The sequence below is a fragment of the Coenobita brevimanus genome, chromosome 87 (assembly GCF_032717465.1).
Source record: "Coenobita brevimanus isolate Jiangsu-jjx chromosome 87, ASM3271746v2, whole genome shotgun sequence".
Taxonomy (NCBI): Eukaryota; Metazoa; Arthropoda; class Malacostraca; order Decapoda; family Coenobitidae; genus Coenobita; species Coenobita brevimanus.
In genome coordinates this window covers 16567042-16589346 of record NC_137040.1, presented here as the reverse complement: position 1 = coordinate 16589346, position 22305 = coordinate 16567042, and the positions used below count along the sequence as shown (strand labels likewise).

General features: G+C 41.0%; 1 protein-coding gene across 1 annotated transcript in view; it reads left to right on the top strand.

The window, feature by feature from the left end:
- The window catches only part of beag (IC cytokine homolog beag), a 498741-nt gene that overhangs the window by 328751 nt on the left and 147685 nt on the right, over positions 1 to 22305 (top strand). Inside the window, exon 9 of the mRNA XM_080280996.1 lies at positions 19204 to 19321. Coding sequence (XP_080137122.1) covers positions 19204 to 19321 — 118 coding nt within the window. The remainder of the gene's footprint in view (positions 1 to 19203; positions 19322 to 22305) is intronic.

Below are 22305 nucleotides of genomic sequence, written 5' to 3'. Positions count from 1 at the left end.
CCATCTTGTGATTTGCTATGATTCATGAAAGAAAATTAGGGGGCATGTTCCATTAGAATTTAAACATAAAGTTAGGGTGCATGTTACTTTAGCATTTAAACATATCGGCGAAAACATCTGGGATGAAAGGACCGCCGAGCTGTTTGGGATGGTTGAGTAGGGTCGTGTAAACATACCAGTGACCGTTCCCTTCCCATAATTGTTCGCAGTTTTTATGGCTCTCCCAAACTTAACGTTACTGACACCGGTACAGTAAAGCATTGTTCAAGGCTAGCAGCCATAAGAGGTTAATGGAATACATTATTGTTTGTATCAATACTCTCTCTTTCACACATACACGAACAAAAGAATGTGCAATAAATGTGCACTGAACTGTAAGGAGCAGAAATAACTGTATGCTCTATCGGTCCGAAATGTGTTGGGAAGCGACATCGAACACAGAATGTGGAGCTGAATGCCACCTTACGAGAACACTTGAGATGAAAGTATTTTTTCTTATTATTAAACATAATTGTTCCATTTCGTCCCCTATGATTGTGAAACTCGTAAATTTTCGTCCAAGCATACACACTAATAACCTTACCAATTCAGTTCATATTCTCTAGTTTGTTTTCTGTATTTTTCTAGTTTGTTTTCTTATTATCATAACGTTTCTTAAGCCTTACCTATGATTGTTTCCGGTATAATGGAAGAAACTTACTCATAATTAGGGTGCATGTTACATTAGCATTTAAACATATCGGCGAAAACATCTCAGATGAAGTGGCAGGCTGCCTGACTGTTTGAGATGGTAGAGGAGGGTCGTGAAAAAATACCAGTGACCTTCGTTCCCTTCCCATAATTGTTCGCAGTTTTTTATAGCTCTCCCTAACCCAACATCCCTGACACCAGTACAGTAAACCATTGTTCGAGGCTGGCAGCTATGATGGGGTTAATGGAATGCATTATTGTTTATATTAATACTCTCTTTCATACATACAGTACACTTAAGAACGAACAAAGGAGTGAACAGTAAATGTAAGAGGAAGAAATAACAGTGCTCTGTCGGTCCGAAATGTGTTGGGAGGCACGATACCTAACGAAGAATGCAGAACTGAATGCTAACTTACGAGAACACATGAGATGAGTAATTTTTTTTTTTTTTTTTTTTTTTCTGATTAGCAGACATTCTTGTTTCATTTCGTTCCCTAAAACTAGGAAACCCATTACTTTTCGTCTAAGCGTACAGCCTAAAGACTTCACCAATTCACTTCATATTCCTCCAGTTTGTTTTCTGTGTTTTTCTATTTTGAGGGTAGTAAATTACCTTCTCTTGCTGAAATATTTTCTCTTTTATCACGTTCTTTAAGCCGTACCTACGATTGCTTCGGGCATAGTGGAAGAAACTCATTGTACACAAAAGTGGATTTAGTTTCCCAATTTCCCAACTGGAGCCCAGGTTAGGTCAGGTTAGGTTAGGTTAAATTATTAAGAAGTTAAGCAAGATTAGGCTACATCAGGAGTATCAGTTGCCTCACCAAACTCCACCCTACCACCCTTGTGATCGAGTTGTGAGCAGGAGGTGTGGATGGGGGCAGGGTGAGCAAGGCTCTCTCTGGTTTATCCATGCCTCTCTCCCTAGCAGCTGGATGCTTCCTGTTTAAACCGGAGCATTCGTACGGATAATTCTATGAATTATTGTGCCACTGAACCATTGGGTCACGGCCCGGATATACCGAAAGCTGGATAATCCGAGCCTGGATAATCGAGCTTCCACTGTACTCCAAAACTATTGGATGTATCGATTTCCCATAAAAACCATGATAAAGAGCAGTAAATTCTACGTATGTTCATTTGCAGAATATAAGCCTCTGGGAGCATTTTCTGTTGGAAAAGTTGGGGGAACAGACTTTTGGTAAAGTCAAAAGCGCTCGGAGGAGTAATCTCACTTTGTTGGCTAATTACTCGAAAACTATTGGACATATCGATTTCCTATAAGAACCATGACAAAGAGCAGTAAATTCTACGTATGTACACGACATAACAAAGTAATATCTATGATAAGAATTCGTTGTTATGTAGGCGGGAATATTGCATGTGCTGTGCGCACATCACAAAAGTGATGTATGGATGTGAGTTCCCAGTCGGTTTTGGCGATTTACTCGAGAACTATGAGGCGTATGGAAACCAAGAGGTGCTCATTAGAAAGCTGGTGAAATTCTGCATAATATTATGGAATAAAAACATAACATCTGCGAGAAAATTTCCATATTAGAGCTCCTTGATTGTTTTTCAAAAATGGCTTTCAGTTTTTGGCTATTTTCTCGAAAACTACAAATTGTATCAACACTGGATTTGTCTCTTTAGAAAGCTCATGAAATTCTCTATCAAAACTTCTGATAACATTTTCCTGTATGATGGAAAACACTCGAATGGTGATGTTGGGAAGTGAACGTTACGTAGCGAAATTTTATTCACGGCCGCCTAATGTTGTTTTATTTGTGTTTTCCTGTTTTTTTGTGGTGCTTAACAGCTAGAACAAACATTGACGAATAAGATGACATAGGTTTCATGGCAGTATATTGATGTTTGGGTGGCAAAAATAAGGAGAGAATACGTGTTATTTGCCACGCGCGGTCAGCCGGGCCGGGCGGCTTCGCAGATAAAGTCGTGTGCCGGAAAACTTACTGAAACTTATCATGCGTGAGAGGGTTAGTGCCATTAATTCATCAGGGGAAAAGGTAGGACAGGCTGGGAGTATGTCTTTCTTCCATGTACCCTCGATGAGCTGGTCTAAACTGGTTTGCTGTCCTCCCCTCTCTCTATCTCTGTCTGTCTGTCAGTCTGTCTGTCTGTCTGTCTCTTTCTCTTTTTTTTCTCTCTTTTCTCTCTCTCTCTCTCTCTCTTCCCTCGATGAGCTGATCTAAACCGGTTTGCTGCCCTCCCCCCCTCACTCTCTCTGGTAAATAATCGGACTGAAATCATACGAGAGTGGCTGAAAGTGTTATTTTATATTGTGAATTACCGTGATAAAATGCAAGTGATTTAGTGATATTTTTGCGATAATCAGAGAAGTCATGATGCTAAACACATTAGCTACTGAACATTTTTGCGGTTGCAAACTGTGTGGCTATACTATGAAATGACTCATGACTTTATATCAATATGCTTTATAAAAGTAAGTGGTCATTCAAGAAGTCATTCCAGAAGTTTGACAAAGTTTGTAATGATTTTCTTCACATCGTTACTGTTTTGCTAAAATCTGATGTAAACACAGGACTATTGTAACAAAATCATAGGAGACTGGCTAGAAGTGTTTTATTTTTATTATTACAATTACTGTGATGAGGTAACATGGCTGTAACCCAATTTTGTATGGAAAAAATTTTGTGGTTTGGTGGAAATTTCCACCTCTTTGAGCTATTTCCTGCATCATACAGTCAAAACATACCTTGTATTCTCTCAAATCATTCTCTGTGCTTGGAGTTCCTACGGATATGCAATTTGTTGCAAATGATGGTAGAAAAGATTGACGTGTGTCGGATAAAAATTTTAGGTCTCGAAACTAACAATAAGTAGGTTAAAACATGAGTTGAAAACACACAATTTTTTTCCAATTTCCCTACAGTGAGCACAGTCAATACGTTGTCATCACAGCCACTGCAGTCAAAGAGTTAAGGGGGGTCCAGGGGTGTTTTTAAGGAGGGCAGCAGCTATCCGCGGATTTTTAACATACACAGGTGTCTGTTACCCAACCCCCGTGGATGTTAACCCTTTAACCGCGGGTGTCATTCCAGAATGACATTGCAAAAACTGGACCAAACTGCGGTTGTCATTCTTGAATGTTTGTGAATATTTTGAATACCCCGCATTTTTTCCGTGCGCCAATTGTTTCAAGGCAGAGTAGCTATTAAGTTCTTTCACTCCAGCCAACCCCCACCTCCCTCCTCCCCCCCCTGGGGCCCCACCTCCCACCCCCTGGGCCCCTTACCCCACCCCGGACCAAACACGCATCAGTATCTGTCCAGCTGTGTGAGCGACAACACTGCTGATGTGGAAGTGAAGTGCAGGCAATTACAGTGCCTCTTACCTGCCTCAGTGAACACAGAGTGGGTGTTTATCGTATGTGCAGTGTTCATATATGTTTATAGTATTATTATCAGAATGAGGTTGGCATTTGGTAATGGTGTATGAGCGAAAAATAGTGATTACAACACCGCTGATATGGCAGTGAAGTGCGGGCAATTACAGTGCCTTTTACCTGCCTCAGTGAACACAGAGTGGGTGTTTATCGTATGTGCAGTGTTCATATATGTTTATAGTATTATTATCAGAATGAGGTTGGCATTTGGTAATGGTGTATGAGCGAAGGTAATGGTGTGTGAGCGAAAAATAGTGATTTTAGATCGCTCACTTCTAATGGCACTGCCCATCCAGTGATAGTCAACGAAATCATGAAACCTACATCATTGCAAAGCCAAAGGTTAGTACTTTCTAATGGTACCTTATTTTTCGCTCTAGATTTATTCTGTGCAGAGTTACTGAAAGTGACAGTGATATACAGTGATGCGACAGTGACGTGCTTTACCAATAATTGTATAATGGATAATGCAGCAATAAGGTATATTTTGCCTAGAAAAAAATGTAAATATTGGCCAGTATAATAAGTGATATTGTAATAAGAGAATCTGCGGCACTTGTGTAATTCTGCGGCACTTGTGTAATTCTGTGATGCGACAGTGACGCAATATAGTAATAAGTGCAGTGTAAATATAATGTATATTGCCCAGATTATATGTAAAATAATATTAGAAGTTAGAAATAATGAAAAGATCGCCTGAAATGTCAGTGAGCGGGTGACGCCGCAGTGAAGTGAGGCGCAGCCGCAGTGAAGAGCGGGCGCAGCCGCAGTGAAGTGCCTTTTACCTACCTCAGTGAACACAGAGTGGGTGTTTATCGTATGTACAGTGTTCATGTATGTTTATATTACTATTATGAGAGAGTGGTTGGCATTTGGTACTGGTGTGTGGGGCGTAAAATAGTGATTTTACACCCCTCACTTCTAATGGCTCTGCCCGTCCTGTGAAAGTCAATAAAGTCATGAAACCTACATCAATGGAAAGCTGAAGGTTAGTACTTTCTAATGGTACCTTATTTTTTTTTCTAGCTTTATTCTGTGCAGAGTTATTAAGGTTTAAAGGTTTGTTTACATTTGGCTGAAACCCCCGCGGGAGAGGACAGTCAGACCAAAACAATACCCGCTGTTAAAGGGTTAAGGGAGCATTGTACACCCACTGCAAATTGACTTAGGACCTACACACAGAATTGCTATGGGAGAGTTGTCTGTCGTTGCTTTGTGTTTCCACCTCTACCAAGTGAATTTTGGGGGCAAGAAGTAATTGGCAACTCCTATGGTGTTGACGGGACGTGGTGAAACACTCAGCGTGTCAGTGCTTGCCCAGAAGTGAGAGTGGGTGTATATGTTCCCTGCTGTCCGAGCTTGCACTTCCCTCTTTTTTCGTATGCATTACTATTTGCCCTGTTATTTTCCTAGAGTCGAGTTGTCATGCCTGGAAAGTACTACTCAAAGGATGAGAGGGTCTGTATCATTGCATGGAAGCAGGATAGTGACCCTATCAACACAATTTGTGAATGTACTGGACGCGCAAAGTCGACCGTCATGAAGATTCTTGCTGTAGCACGCGGCCTGCCACCTGATGTCATACCAGGGCTGAAGCATGGCGGTGGAAAGAAGAGGACGACTTCCAGGGGTACAGATGCGCTTTTGAAGAGGGAAGTAATCAAGAATCCTTGACTGACAGCAGCAGATTTGAACAGAAAGCATCCCCAGCTGTTACAAGATGTCTCAATTCGAACTATCCAACACAGCTTGCAGAAGGAGCTGGGTTTGCCAAGCCGCACAGCAGCCATGAAACTGCTTCTCACTGACTGCATGAAGAAGCAGTGCATTCAGTATGCACACTGGACATCGGATGAGTGGAGAAAAGTCATGTTTTCTGATGAAAGTGCATTTCAAGTGTTCCAGGTGCGTTCTGCCAAGGTTTGTCACCCTGCCTCCTGTAGTCAATATGACCCTGCTTACACAGTGCCGACTGTTAAGCACCCTTTATCAGTAATGGTATGGGGGTGTTTCTCAGGTGAAATGGGAAGGGGAGGCCTCTACTTTCTTCCTAAGAACTTGATGATAGTGGCCGGAACTTTCAAGTTCTGAAAGATCATTTGTTAAACTTTTTTGTGATGGGTGCGACCTTTTTGTGCACGATTCAGCTCCGTGTCACAAGTCAAGAAAGGTGACAAAATGGCTTTAGAATAATCAGATTGACGTCCTCGACTGGCCTAGCAACAGTCTGGATCTAAATCCGATAGAAAACTGCTGGTCAAAGGTGAAGAAAATCATGGCAGAGAAGAAGACACCCAATCTGGACAACCTGAAGACTAAACTGACAAATGTTTGGTGCAAAGAAATGTCTTAGATTACCATATAGATCTAAGTGATTCCATGCCAAAATGTATCCAACTGGTCCTGAAAAACAAGGGAAACATGATTTCATATTAATGAATGGCATTTCATGGACAAACAATGTGATATACTATGATTTCTGTGTTTTTTGATACCTTGTGGGGGGGTGGTCCTAAGTCAGTTTGTGGTAGCTGTGCTGTACCATTTGATTATTGTAGTGAATGTATAATACAGTACAGCACAGACATGCCTCAACATACGAGCATTCGAGATCTGAGCATTTCAAAGATGCGAACATGAAAAAAATAACAAACATTTCACAGGTATGAATGAACGGTATGAACGAATGTAACCACAAAAAACTAATTTAGCATGTAGCGGCCCTTTGTGACCGCTTTTGAACGTGGCAGGTGACAGTAGTTGCTAGGTGGCTAACCTGCCATCCATTGTTTTTGTTTTGTTCACCTGGAGGAGAGAGGATCGCTGCTCATTGTGCTTTTAGTACTTTCACACCATTTAATATGGCTGATAAATGCAAGCATGTTGATAGTGGTGCTTCAGGCTCATCTAGGAAGCGATGTGCCATCTCTGTGGAGCAAAAACTTGAAATAAAATATGTTTAACCTGCTTCTCCCGAGAATCCTGACTCGCCCACTGCTCTCTCCTCACCCGCATCTCCCAACTAACTACGCTTCTCCACCTGTCTCCTCTTACATCCTGCAAGTCCTGCTATGTCCTTTTTTTTTTTTTTTTTTTTTTTTTGTAAATGCAAGGAAGAAGGAACCAAAGACCAGAAGCCCACAAACCGTTCCTTCCAAGAAAAAAAAACAAAAACAATACAAAAGAGATCCTATTTCAATATCCATTCATTTCGAGTTGCCTGGACACACTGCATTTGAAAGACTGGAGATCATTGGAAGTAGGAAGTACAGACAGAGGGAGACAGATTCAGAGTTGAGCTGTTGCATAAATGAATGACTGTGAGTAACAGTTAACTCTTGCATTAGAGAGTTGGACAGAAAAGGGATGAGCGTTTGTTGCTAGACAGGTGCTACGCACCCATTGTAGAGGTGGAGGGATGCAAGCAGACAGTTCAGAGGAGCAGTGACCATTGAAGTAGTGATAGAAAAGAGATAAAAATGCAACAGTGCGGCGAAGAGATAGAGGTTGTAGGAAGTCAGTAAGATTAGGAGAGTTCATGAGATGAAAAGCCTTTGACTCCACCCTATTGAGAAGAGCTGTATGTGGGGAGCCTCCCCACACATGAGAGTTGTACTTTACGCGGGTGAATAAAACCCGTGTATAAAGTCAACAACTGTGCAGGGGTAAAGAAGGTACGGAGTCGGCTTAGCACACCCAATCTCTTGGAAGCAGATTTTACAAGAGATGCAATATGATCTTTCCAAAATAAGTCCTGAGTGAATGAAACCCCAAGCATGTTCAGGGATGATGCAAGATTGAGCTGGATAATATTAAACATTAGTTGGTACATCAGGGGTCAGTTTTGAGTCCCATGTTGTTTATCATGGTACCTGAAGCCCTTTCACGTGACTTTAGAAACGGACTTCCGTGGGAGTTGTTGTATGCTGATGATTTGGTGTTGACTGCAGAGAACGAAAGGGAGGTGGAGGGAAGGTTTAGGAAGTGGAGAGATGGTATGGGGCACAAGGGCTTAAGGGTAAATGCAGATAAAACAAAAGTGATGATATCTAGGGTTGGTGGTGGTACTGTCAAAGACGAGGGAGAGTGGCCATGGGCAGTTTGCCACAAGGGCGTGGGAAGTAATTCCATCTTGTGCGATGTTTGTGATAAATGGGTGCATAAGAGATGTAGTGGTATCAGAGGTAGACTGTGAGATAATGCTGATTTTATGTGTACAGCGTGTCAGGGAGAGCAGGTGGAGATTGTCAGATGTGAAAGAATTGAACTTGCTGGTGAATCTCTTGAGTATGTGGAAAAGTTTTGTTATTTGGGAGACATGTTGTGTGCTGGAGGTGGGGCTGGAGCTAGCTCTGTGGCTAGGGTGAGAAGTGGTTGGAAGAAGTTCAGGGAGCTCTTGCCTCTCCTGACGTTGAGAGGACTCTCCCTGCATGCTAAGGGGTCTTTGTATGCAGCATATGTTAGGAGTGTAATGCTGTATGGTAGTGAGACCTGGGCAGTGAAGGAGGAGGATATTCGCCGGCTCAGATGTACAGAAATGGCAATGATAAGGTGGATGAATAGTGCGTCCCTGCGTCCAAGGTCTGGGGGGGCTTGGTTCACGATGGAGGAGTTGGGAGGTAGGATAGGACTGGAGTGTGTTGGTGTTGTAATGGGGAGAGGTAGATTGAGATGGTTTGGACATGTGGAGAGGATGAGGGATGATAACTGAGTGAGGAAGGTGAGAAGTGTAAATATTGGGGGTGGGGTTACGAGGGGTAGACCGAGAAAGACATGGGACGAGGTCATTAAGTGTGACCTCAGGGTTAAGGGACTGAACAGGGAGGCTGCAATGGATCGTGCAGCATGGAGAGCTGCCATTAGGTGACCAAGGCAGGCGCATGCTTGTATGTTGGAGCCCTTAAAAACGAAACGATATACATATTATATACAGTATGTGCTGTATATATATATATATGTATATATATACAGTATATAATGTGTATATATATATATATATATATATATATATCTATTGCCAGACGCCTCAGTCCCATTTGGGGTGGCCACAAACAAATCGCCTCCAAGTCGCCCTGTCCCCCGCCATTTCACTCCCCTGCTCCCAACTCACACCCCCCTCTCTCATATACCTCTCCACCCCATCCCTCCATCTCATCCTCGGCCTCCCCCTCCCTCTTTCCCCCTCCACCTCACTCACATACACTCTCTTCGTCAGTCTTTCACCCTCCATCCTCTCCACATGGCCAAACCACCTCAGTATGTTCCTCATAACGCTTACTATCACATCCACATCAACACCACAACGCTCCTTTATATCCTCATTTGTCAGCCTGTCTCTCCATGTGACTCCACAGGCTCCTCTTAAATAACTCATTTCCACTGCTCTCACTCTTGACTTGTGTCCTTCCAACAACGTCCAAGCTTCACTTCCGTACGTTAGAGTTGGTATCACAATACTGTCATGTAGTAACTTTTTCACTTCCATGCTCACTTCCCTGTTTCTTATCACTGCTTTCAAAGAACCAGCAACCTTTCTTCCCTGCTGTACCCTTTCAAGCACTTCACCCTCCAAACCTCCATCCTTACTCATCACACTACCCAAGTACTTAAACGTACTCACATTTTTGAATTCCTCACCATCCAACCTCTCTGTACATTCACTGACTTCACCTCTCTCAAAGACCATCACTTTACTCTTCCCTACATTCACCTTTAGATTCCGTTTCTTACACACTCTCCCAAACTCATCCACCAAGCCTTGCAGCTCCCCTTCGTCTTCACTCAACAACACAGTATCATCTGCAAACAACAGCACAGGGAGTTTCCAAACACTATCCTCTCTCACCAGGGCCACTCCAACATCCACTACCCTACCTTGTACCTCTTTTATTACCCCATCCATGTACAGATTGAACAACCATGGAGACATGACACATCCCTGTTTCAACCCAACTTTCAAAGAGAAAAATTCACTTTGTTCACCATCCACACGCACTGCAGCCTTCGCACCATCGTACATACTCTTCACAGCATTCAACAGCTTCCCATCTACTCCATATATTCTTAACACGTTCCACAATCCTAGTCTATCCACCCTGTCATATGCTTTCTCCAAATCCATGAAAGCCGCATGGAACTTCTTTCCCTTCTCTAGAAACTTTTCCACTAAAGATCTGAGAATGAATATCTGATCTACACAACCTTTTCCCTTCCTAAAGCCTCCCTGTTCTTCTCCAACTAATTCCTCTGTTCTTTCTCTAACTCTGTCTATAAGTATCCTACCATACACTTTTCCTATTATACTAAGAAGACAAATGCCCCTATGATTACCACACACTTCTTTTTCCCCTTTTCCTTTGTACAAGGGAATAATTATACCTGACTTCCAATCCTCCGGGACTCTACCTTCCTCCCAGGCCAATCTGCACATCTTCCACATCCATTCTACTACTATCTCTCCCCCATGCTTCAGCATTTCACCACACACTCCATCAATTCCTGGGGCTTTCCCTGATTTAACTTTCTTCATTGCTTCCACAACTTCTATCCTACTGATTTCTTCCTGTCTTCTCACCTCCCTTCTTCTCCCAGCCATTCCCCAGCCACTTATACTCGCATTACTTCCATCCTCCACGTTCAACAATTCCTTAAAGTGTTCTCTCCATCTGCTCACTTTTTCTCCCTTCTCCACTAGTAATCTACCATTTTTATCTTTGACTCCCCTGCTAACTTCACTTCCACCCTGTCTTACACTTTTCACCTCTCTCCAGAACATTTTCTTACAGTGCCTCCACTTTACACTCAAATTCCTTCCAAATTCCTCATCCACTCTCTTCTTACTCTCTTTTACTAATCTTTTCACCTCTCTCTTTCTTTCTACATATAACTCTCTCTTCCGCCTCTCAACCTCTTCCACGCCCCTATTCCTCATCCATTCATTGTATGCTTTCTTCTTTTGTGCCACAGCCTGTTTCACCTCTTCAGTCCACCATGCTGTTCCTTGCACCCCCCTCCGTCTTCTCTTCCTTCCACACACCACATCACATGCTGCACATATTTCTTCTGTAAATATTCTACACACACCTTCCACGTCCCCCATCTGCTCCAATTCATATTTGCCCAATCGTTCCTCCACTTCTCTCTTATACTCTGCCTTTTTCTCATCCTCTTGTAACCTTTCCACTCTCCTTGCAACTACTCCTTCCTCTCGTCTTTCCCTTCTTCTGTTCCTCCATCTTACTTGGACTTTAATTCTGGCCACCACCAAATAGTGGTCAGAAAGTCCACTCCCCCAACCTCTATAAACTCTTGCATCCAATATACATCTTCGCATCCTTTCATCCACACACACATAATCAATCATTGCCTTCCTTTCATTCAGTTCGCCACCCACCCTTCTCATCACTCGCCATGTATACCTGTGGATCATTTTATGCCTGAAGAGGGTATTGGCTATCACCAACCCCCTCCCAGCACAAATGTCCACTAACGCACTGCCATTCTCATCTATCTCAGCAGGCACACCCCACTCACCAACTATTCCATCCACCTTCACATTCCCAACTTTACCATTCATATCACCAATCAAAAACACTCTCTCATTCCTTCCAAACTTTTCCATGCACACTTCTACATTTGTCCAGAACTCTTCTCTCACTCTTCTAGCACGATCTTGCGTTGGTGCATACACACACACAATCGCCCACATTTGTATTCCAACTTTCAACTTTACCCACACAATCCTTGATCCAACTGATCCATACTGTCTTATGCTCCTCTTCCATCTTTTACTCACAACTATACAAACTCCTTCCTTTGCCCTCTCATTCTCACCTACTCCTGCACATATACCCCATCCATACTCCCATTCTCTCACACTTTCTCCTCTCCATTTTGTTTCAGTTATATATATATATATATATATATATATGTATATATATATATATAAAATATATAGTTAAGCAACGTTGGGTCTGGTTAGTACTTGGATGGGTGACTGCCTGGGAACACCAGATGCTGTTGGCATCCCTACGTGTCAAGTGGGGTTGGTGGAGGATTAGTGCCCCTCCCATTAAAACAATTAACTCTAAGCCGTTGGCCACCCCGTTTGGGATACATGGTGTCTGGCAATGAATGAATGAATGAATGGTACTCCTGTGGAAGATTGTGTCGGGTTGATAAGTGTAAAAACTGAGTCTTTGATGCATTACAAACAACAAGATTGTTTTTACCCCAGTCAGAGATACAAGCCGAATCAGACATTAGGTGTGGCATAGCCTCATCCCTTGTTTGTTGTTGCTGAGATGGATGGTGCGGGAACCAAATAGAAAGGTGAAGGGTGGAATCATCAGCATATGAGTGGATAGGGTTAGATGTACAGCTTAGAAGGTCATTGATGAATAAAAGGAAGAGAGTTGGTAATAGGACAGAGCCCTGAGGAACACCACTGTTGATAGATCTAGGAGAAGAACGATGGCCATCCACAACAGCGGCTATAGAACGACCAGAAAGGAAGCTAGAGATGAAGTCACAGATAGCAGGATGGAAACCATAAGAGGGCAGTTTGGAAATTAAAGATTTATGCCAGACTTGATCAAAAGCCTTTGAGATGTCAAGTGTAATGACAAAGCTTTCACCAAAGTCCCGAAAGGAGGATGACCAGGAGTCTGAAAGGTAGGTGAGAAGATCGCCAGTGGAGTGTCCCTGACAGAACCCATACTGATGATCAGAAAGAAGGTTGTGATGGGAAAGGTGCTTTAAAGTTTTTCTGTGAAGAATAGACTTGAAAACTTTTGAGACACAGGATGTTAAAGCAATTGGATGATAGAGGGTTGGGAATGGTCATCCTTCTTTTTTGAGTGGCTGAATGAGAGCAAACTTGCAGCAAGAAGAAAAGGTACAAGTTGACAGACAAAGACGAAAGAGTTTACCTAGGCAGGGTGTACACACAGAAGCACAGTTCTTGAGGACAACAGGAGGGACTCCATCAGCCCCATATGCCTTGTTAGTATTAAGGCCAGTGATGGCAGAAAATACATTAGTTGAAGAAATTTTAATGTCTGCCATGAGGAAGTCAGAGGGGGGAAGTGATGGAGGAACAGCACCGGAATCGTCTAAGGTGGAGTTGGAGGAGAAAGTCTGAGTGAAGAGATCTGCTTTATCAGTAGAAGAAATAGCTACAGAGCCATCAGAATAGAAAAGAGGAGGGAAGGATTATGAGGTAAAGTTGTTAAAAAGGTTTTTAGCATTATGCCAGAAGGAGCGGGAAGAATTCGAGTTTGTAAAATACCTTTGTTATTGCTTATGTCCAACGTATATTTGCAACTAATGAAACAAATGAAAAGCATGCCAGATCCACATCTTTGCAGGTGGTAAACTTTACATCCTTTTTCGTCAGTTGTAAATAGATATCGCACAGTAGCAGGAACAGATTTGTGTCTTATACTGTGTGTTTTTCTTGTGCATTTCTTGTGTTCATTTATGCATTTATATTTCATAATACAATATACTGTAAACTGCTTAACCCCTTATCTGCAGGGCGTCACTTTCGTGATGCTCAAGAGCAAGGGATCATACCGCGGGGCGTCACTTTCGTGACGCTCGGGAGCAAAGGATCATACCGCAGGGCGTCACTTTTGTGATTCTGTGCTATTTTGAATTTGCCCGGGCTTTCAAGTGGTGGCTTATATCATCCATCAGTACTGCCAGTGTCCGGCTATACTCAGTTCTGCTAATGTCACCTGTACTCCCATCCACTGTTGACAATTTAGCCATTTTTCTCCTGTCCTTGACTCCCCTCCTTACCTCCCCTCCATTACCCTCTCCTCCCGCCTGACCAGCTGTGCTGCGCAGCACAAATCCTGGATGGATTTTTCCACTCATTTTATCCATTGAAATATGCCCTTGGCCCTATTCTTATATCAAATAATATATAAAAGAAAGAGAAAAGGTAATTGATACTGCCATACATCTGGAATGGGCTAATTATCATCTGGCAACACCTCACGTGCACTCGTTCGCTAATTTTCCCTGTTCATTTCCCTTTGAAATATGCCGTATGACCTGGTCTCATAATAAAAATATATATAAGAAAGGAAGGAAGAAGCCTAAGTGATATTTACATTCACCTGGAACTGCCTGATTTATTATGTATTGTCTAGATTTCCTGCCAATCATTTCATAGCTTATATATTAGCAGCTGTCACCACACTGACATTGGCAACCCTTCACTGCCCTCAGGCCACAGCATTCAGTTTACTGTCGTCTTTCATGGTGAAACCACATCAGATTCACGCCTGTCCAATTCCGCCGCTTTTTAGCCCCATGCAAAGGGCCCTGTGACCTCGACCCCTACCAAACCTCGTGCGTAGGGGCAAAGGGCTAAGTGACTTTGCTGTGGAACGTGAACTGGCTAATGTATCAGTGATAATGATGGACAGTGACTATGGTCTTTCTGGTGACTCTAAAACAGTGCAAGTGGAAATGTAAATAATGTGTAAATAATGTGTAAACAGCAAGTGAAAGCAATGAATGTAAATATAACTGAACAGTGGAGAATAGTTTTATAAGTTACTGCAAGTGACATTGCATAACATAGTGTAAATAAAATGGAAATGGAAATAATGTAATTAAAATAGAGAATGTAAATAGAAATGTAAATAAGTAGTAATATAAGAATATGAGTATATATATTAGGAGTAATGAAAGTGAAAGTTTCACTCTAGCATGTATGAATACTGGGAGTTTGAAAGTGAAAGTGACAGCTTCGCTTTCTACTCTAGTATACAAAACGAGAAAGTGAATGCCTAGAGTGAAAATAAACTACTAGTACTGAGAGAAACCTATAGGTAAGTATTGTATATATAGATAAGTGTAATAAAGTACTAGGAATATAAAGTGTGAGTGTGTTTATAAATAATAAATGACAGCTCCGCCTCAGAATACCATCGGGGAACCAGCACTGGAGGAAAGCTCTTATACACTCGTAATTTACATTGTTTTCACAGTGTTTTTTTTTAGAATATGAATTCCATGCTACTTGAAATTCATAGAATAATGTTTGTAGTTATAATATCAGGCAGTGGTAACCATATTATGGGGTATCGTTAAGTGTAAAGTGGAGACTTTGTTACCCAACTTCAGAAGTCTCCACAAGTCCTACGATAGATGACGAAGGCTCAGCAAACATCCCAGGGGAAAGCTGAAGGTATGTGCCATATGCATATTTAATTTTAATATTCTAGGATTAATAACTGATTTTTGGCAAATATTTTTAAAAAGTCAGTCGGAGGACGAATATCCTCGCGGGACGTGCAAGGAGCGCAAAAATATCCCCGAAGTGTAGGGGTTAAGAACATTTAAAACCCAACTGGCAGATCAGTGAAAAGTACAGAGTTTTTCTGGTCGTACGTGTAGTACTGCAAGGGATTTTCATTTTCTGAACAAAATCAACTTGCAAATGGTCTCTTGGAACCAATTATGTTCGTAAATTGAGGTATGCCTATACTGTAGTGGTAATGAAAACAGTTTTAAAACCATTGGTGTGATCCGGACTAATGTCTGATATATCGGAAAAAGTCCGGATGTTTAATTTTGATCTTTTCCCAGGCTAGTGATATGCAGTAAGATAGTCTTGCGTGATACTGGGCATGGCAGCGAGCCAAGTCCCAGCCTGCCCAGGCAGTTTCTAATGGAAACAACTGATGCTCTACAGTGTTCTGTTTCACCAACTTTTTTTTTTTTTTTTTTTTTTTTTTTTTTTTTATCCCCCTGTACCTATGTTGTGTTGTGTTTTGTGCATCCATCATGTCTTTGAAATGACCATCCATCTCTCCTGCTACCGGTGAGAAGCGGAAGGCAGTTACTCTTGAGATGAATCGCAAGATGATTGTCCAGCATGAAGGCAAGCCCATTGGGTCCATGTCATTTATGCCGCAAGTCATTTAGGCCATTACATCCAAACTGACAAACAGCCTCAGCTCAGTTTTTAACAGATTTGCTCATCAGTTATCTTTTATTAACTGTGTAAGTTCTGTGCTCTTCCAAAATATCTCTGTGATGAACTGGTTGGAGTTAATGTAGACTAATTTGACAGGTGACTAATTGGCTGGTGATAGAATTATCGGTGATAAAATGGCCACCCATGTTGGAAGTGACCTAGAATTTTTGAAGTGGGACTGAAGTTTTGGATTGATCTCAATGTACTCGCATCTGAACATGACTGAAATTAAATTAAATGATTAATTCAGATTTAATCTGATTTGAATGGATGTGGATGCTCCTGAAGTGACTTGAATGGCCTTAAATTAATATGGCTGAATTCAGGCAGATGTCAAGGCCCCAAACTGATCTGACCAGGGCCAGATTGAATGGAAAGTGCCTTAGTAGACTTAAGATGGCCTGAATGATTCACACTTAAACTAGTTGGCTGTTCATGGACTTAATTGATTTGATTGAGCTGGAAGGGCCTGAATGGGCATAACTGGACGGTGATGTTGGATCCTGAATTGTGTTTGTGTGTGTGTGTGTGTGTGTGTGTGTGTGTGTGTGTGTGTGTGTGTGTGTGTATTTACCTATTTGTATTTACCTATTTGTAGTATACAGGAATTGAGCAATGCTCGTGTTGTCCTGTCTCCATATCCACATTTATCAAGTCTACCTTTATACACATGAATGTTTTTCTCATGCACCACCTCTTTGTCTAAGTCGTTCCAAATATTTAAGAATATACCTAATTGTGATATACACGGAATGTACTATGCTCGTGGGTTTCCATCGCTGTTTCTCAGTAAGTCGAATTTAACTTTAAACTCGTTTAAGTTTTTAGACTGGACGATCTCTTTGTCCAGGCTATTCCATAAGTCTATACTTCCGTAAGGAAAGCTATATTTCTTGATATCCTTCAAGCAGCTTGACTTTTTCAATTTCATTCCATGTCCTCTTGTTGCTCTCTTATCCCATACAAACAGATCTTCTATGTCAATTTTATCTACTCCCACCATGGTCCTGAACACCGCAATCATGTCTCCCCTCTTTCTCCTTTCCTCTAACAAAGGCAAATCCAGTTTTTCCAGCCTCTCTCTGTATGACAGGTCTGTCAGACTGGGGACCATCTTGGTTGCTGTTCTTTGTATTCTCTCAATCTTGTTTATATCTTTCTTTTTGTGTGGGCACCACACTACCGCTGCATATTCTAACCTGGGGCGGATCATGGCCACTATCAATTTTTTCATCATTTCCTCATCCATATAATGAAATGCTACTCTTATGTTAGTCAAGAGCTTATAAGTCTCTCCAACTATCTTGTTAATGTGCTTTTCTGGTGACAAACTATCTTGGACCAGCACTCCCAAATCTTTCTCTTCTCTCCTTTTTGTGATTAATTCATTACCCAAAAAATAATTCAGTGATGGTCTCCTGGCACTTTTACCCATTTCCAATATTTTACATTTCTTTACATTAAATTTCATTTCCCACGTCCGGCTCCAATTGTGTATCCTATCCAAATCCTCCTGCAGTATTTTACAATCCTCCTCAACCTCTATCTTCCTCAAGATCTTTACATCATCAGCAAACAGACTTGCATAACTGTTCACTCCATCTACCATATCATTTACGTAAATCAGGAACATTACTGGCGCCAACACTGAGCCTTGAGGGACTCCACTTGTTACTTCCCTCCATCCAGACATCTTTTCCTTTATTACTGTCCTCATTTGTCTGTCTCTCAAAAAGTCTCTCATCCATTCCAGAAGTTTCCCCTTTAGTCCTCCTATATATTCTATTTTCCACATTAGTCTCTTATGAGGTACCTTGTCAAATGCCTTCTCTAAGTCTAAGTAAACACAATCCACCCAACCATCTCTCTCCTGTACCACATCAATTGCTCTTGAGTAAAAGCTCAACAAGTTTGAAACACATGACCTTCCACTTCTGAATCCAAACTGACATTCAGCCAAAATATTCATCTCTTCCAGATATTTTATCCATCTGTCTTTCAGGATTCTCTCACACAATTTTGCGACCATGCTGGTTAGAGACACTGGTCTATAATTCAGGGGTTCTTCCCTGTTTCCTCCCTTGTAAATTGGTACCACATTTGCCCTCTTCCATTCTTTTGGCACTTTCCCCTCTTCCAGTGAGCATGCAATTAAGCTGTGAATTTTATCCGCCAGTTGTTCTCTGCATTCCTTCAGTACCCAGTTAGAAATTCCATCAGGTCCTGGGGCTTTCCTTACATCTTGAGTTTCCAGTAATTTATATACTTCCAGCACCTCCACTTTTATATCTTTCATCACCGGAACATTTCTAATCACTCCCTTCCCTTCCACAAGCTCCTTTTCTTTAGTGAAAACTGACTGGAAACGTTTGTTCATTATTTCTGCTTGCATTGCATTGTGTGTGTTTGTGTGTGTGTGTGTGTGTGTGTGTGTGTGTGTGTGTGTGAGAGGGTGGGGAGGGGAGAGACATGACAATCCTTTCTCTGAGGCCGATAAGTCCTATTTGCAACTCATTTTCACATCACTATTTCAATGCTGGTACCCACTGTTTACATCCAGTATATGCTAACGCTGCAGGATTGTTTTTACATGTTGAGAAGTGTTTAAGAATGCCAGGAATGTTTGTGGAAAAAAAAAAAAAAATTGTCCAACTCAGTTTGGAGTCATTTACATCCATATAGTGAGAAGACCACTTCTTTAACCATTTTTTCACCTTGAATGATCTCACTGGGCCAGACTGGATGGAAAGGGTGTGAGCATCTGGAATAACTTGAAGTGACCACTGGGCTTGTATACTTATAACTGGGTCATTCAGGAAAAAAAAAAATAGGCTGTTTTTTCTTTGATTTAAAGATTATGTCTACTGTAATAGGCCATTATGACATGTTTTGGTGGCTAAGCCAACATTGTTTTTTTGGCAGATTGTTTTGTTGGTATATAAAAGATGAGTGATTGATGACTGCAGTTTATCTTTTAAGAAGTGCAGAATCTAATTATTTATCTGTCTACCTTTGTCCTTTCTAATAAGATGCACATTGTTTACCAGTGTTAACTTTGCTCACTCCATCCTCTTCTACCCAACAGTATGAATGCCCTCCTGGTAACCAATGATTACTACACTGAATGCTACCCGGGTATGGCTGAGATGCAGGATGCCATCGATGACTCTGATGATGAGGCTGACTACACCAAAATGGACATGGTTAGTTTGCTTTTCATTTTTTAATATTAGTGTTATATATTTAATTTCTAGGTGTACAGTAGGTTTTTAGCAAACCCTTTTCTTTTCAGATCAGATAAGCCTTACATCTTTTTCTAGTCTCTTCAGTGTAGTACCATTGTTGTTGTTTTATGCATAATTTTAATGTCTGGTTGAGCAGACCTGTTGACCACAGGTAGTCAGCTGCTTCAATGGGGCCATCTTACAGATAAAGTACAGTATGTACAGTGCAGGGAACTGATGTCCCCTTGTGGTAAATGATGTCTTCACCAGGGTCAGACCAAGGTCCATCCCATGGCAAGAGGCAGGGAAATATTAGATGGTATGGCTCCTAGGTGGACACCACAGCTGCTCCACCTAGTCACAGCACCATCACATGTAGGCTCCTCTTCAATCCCACCACAGTGACATACAGTCAACTGGGGGGGGGGGGAAATCCAGCATCCCAGGGAAAAATGTATTTCTAGACTCTTTAAATGATCTAGATTCTCAAATGATGAAATGAGGAATCAAAGCACCATTTTATAAAGGAGCATAACCATATACTACAGTGAAGAAGCCTCTATAGTGTTGATGAATGTCATAAAATGCATTCCTTAGGCTAAACGTATTTTGGGATTCTCAGATAATACAGAGCCCTAAATGGTGAAATGAGGAATCAGATAACCACTTTATAAAGGAGCCTAACCAATTGTTATGATGAAAAAGCCTCCATGGCAGTGAATTATCATCTTAAATACCTTTTTTTGGTTTATATCTTAACATTATTTTAAACTCTGCTTACAGTGGGAAGTGTTTGGTAGCCATAAGCGACAAGATAAAACTTCATAATTTTGTCCCGCTGTTTCTTGATGTAAGGTATCTGTAATTTTCCCAGTGGTTTGTTCATAAAGAGTGCGGGCATGCGCACACATGTGCACACACACACACACACACACACACACACAGGGAGTCATCGGAGGAAGACGTCTTTTACCGGCTCTCCATACCAGCTCAACACGGCCAGAGGCATTACCTAAATAAGTATCTTTGAATGAGTCAAGCTCTGTACCAGGTTAGACTAAATGATTTTTCATTATTGAAAGGAAAAGAAATAGTAAATTTAAATAAGACTGATCAAACAACAAAGAACCACGATGCGTTGAGTCAGCTGGGATTGTTTATACTACGGCAACACGCGGAAAGTGTAAGTGCATACTCCTCATTTAGTATTACAAAATGGATACATACTTCAGTAAAACAAATTTGGAAAAGAAGAGGGATAAAAGTAAAAAGCAAAATGATGATTTCTACCAAGAACTGGTTGAAGTGGAGACTCACAATAGACTGGTTGAACGTGTACACAAACTAGAAATGGCTTTCAAAAATGAAATGGATGAAATAAAGAAGCAAATGCACTTGCAAAAGGAAGAGATAGAAAAACTGGGAAGGGAGGCCAATAAGAAAGACACAACCATCAGTGAACTAACAGTGGAACTGAATACCCTTAGGAAGAAAGTGAGTGAAATGGGAAGTACAGTAGTTAATCACGAGAGTGTTATGGAAGAGTTAAAAAATGACACAGAGACAATTAGACAAGCAAGCAGTCTTATGGACCAGAGCAGTGATATTGAGGAGAAGATAACACAGGTGAATGAAGCTGTGCAAAGCTACAAAAATGATGTAGAAACCACGTATGCTGAAATGGTGAAAGTAAAGAAAGACTTAGAAACAAGGGTGGAGGAAAAAAACATTAAAAAGGAAGTGAAAAGAATAATCCAAAACAATCCAAAGTTAGTCAGAGATTCAGTAGAAATAAATAATAGTAATCACTGGTATAGAAGAGGATGAAATTAAAAACAAAATCACTAGAGACAAAAAGGAGATGGCAAATGTAATGAGCTTGCTGAAAGAAGTATCAGAGGAAATCTGTAGTAAAGACATAGAGGAACACAAAAGGTTAGGGAAATACGAGAAAAGCAAGACAAGACCTCTAAACGTGACTTTCCAGAGTGTAAACAATGTGGAAGAGATACTAAAAAATGCAAAGAATCTTATGGAAAAAGAGGAGTTCAAAAATGTATGGATAAAAAGATGCCTAACACAAGAGGAACTGGAATTACTGAAAGAGAAAAGGGAGGAAGCAAAAACAAAAAATGAGGGAAGATCAGAAGAGGACAAGAAGAAATTTTTTTACAAAGTAATAGGATTGCAGGTACGAAAGTGGTACACAAACAGGATGGAAGAAAAAGGAGGAAGTTAGTAGAACCATGTCATGACAAGTATATAAACAAGATGATAAAATTGATGTACTCAAATGTGGATGGAATGGTATCTAAATTACTAGAGATGAATGATTATGTCAGAGAAAATGAACCACAAATAATATGCCTAACTGAGACAAAATTAACACCAAGGATATCCAATGGCCTACTAAACTTAGAGGAATACAATAAATGGAGAAGAGACAGAAACTTAAAAAAAGGAGGAGGAATTATAATATTAACTAAGAAAAATCTAAAAGTCAAGGAAATAAACCTAGATATACCATCACAAGTAGAACTGATTGCAGTAGAGATCGACACATCTGAAGGTAAAGTAATTGTAGCCAATTTGTATATGCCACCCAGATCAAACACATGGGAAAGAGACGAATATGAGGACCTGGCAGAGAGTACAATTCAGAGTATAAGATCCTTGCTACATAAAATGGAAGAGAAATCGGAAAGAATTATACTAACTGGGGATTTCAATACAAATATAAATTGGAATACTCTAGATATAAATAGCCAAGAAAGCTGTTGGGACCAAAAACTCCTGGATCTCGTACAAGAGTTTTTCTTAACGCAACATGTGAGGGAAACCACTAGAAAAAGAGGACTTGATGTACCTTCAGTGCTAGATCTAATATTTACTAGGCAAGAAAATGACATTGACAGTTTAATATATCACCCTCCACTCGGCAAAAGCGATCATGCAGTACTAAA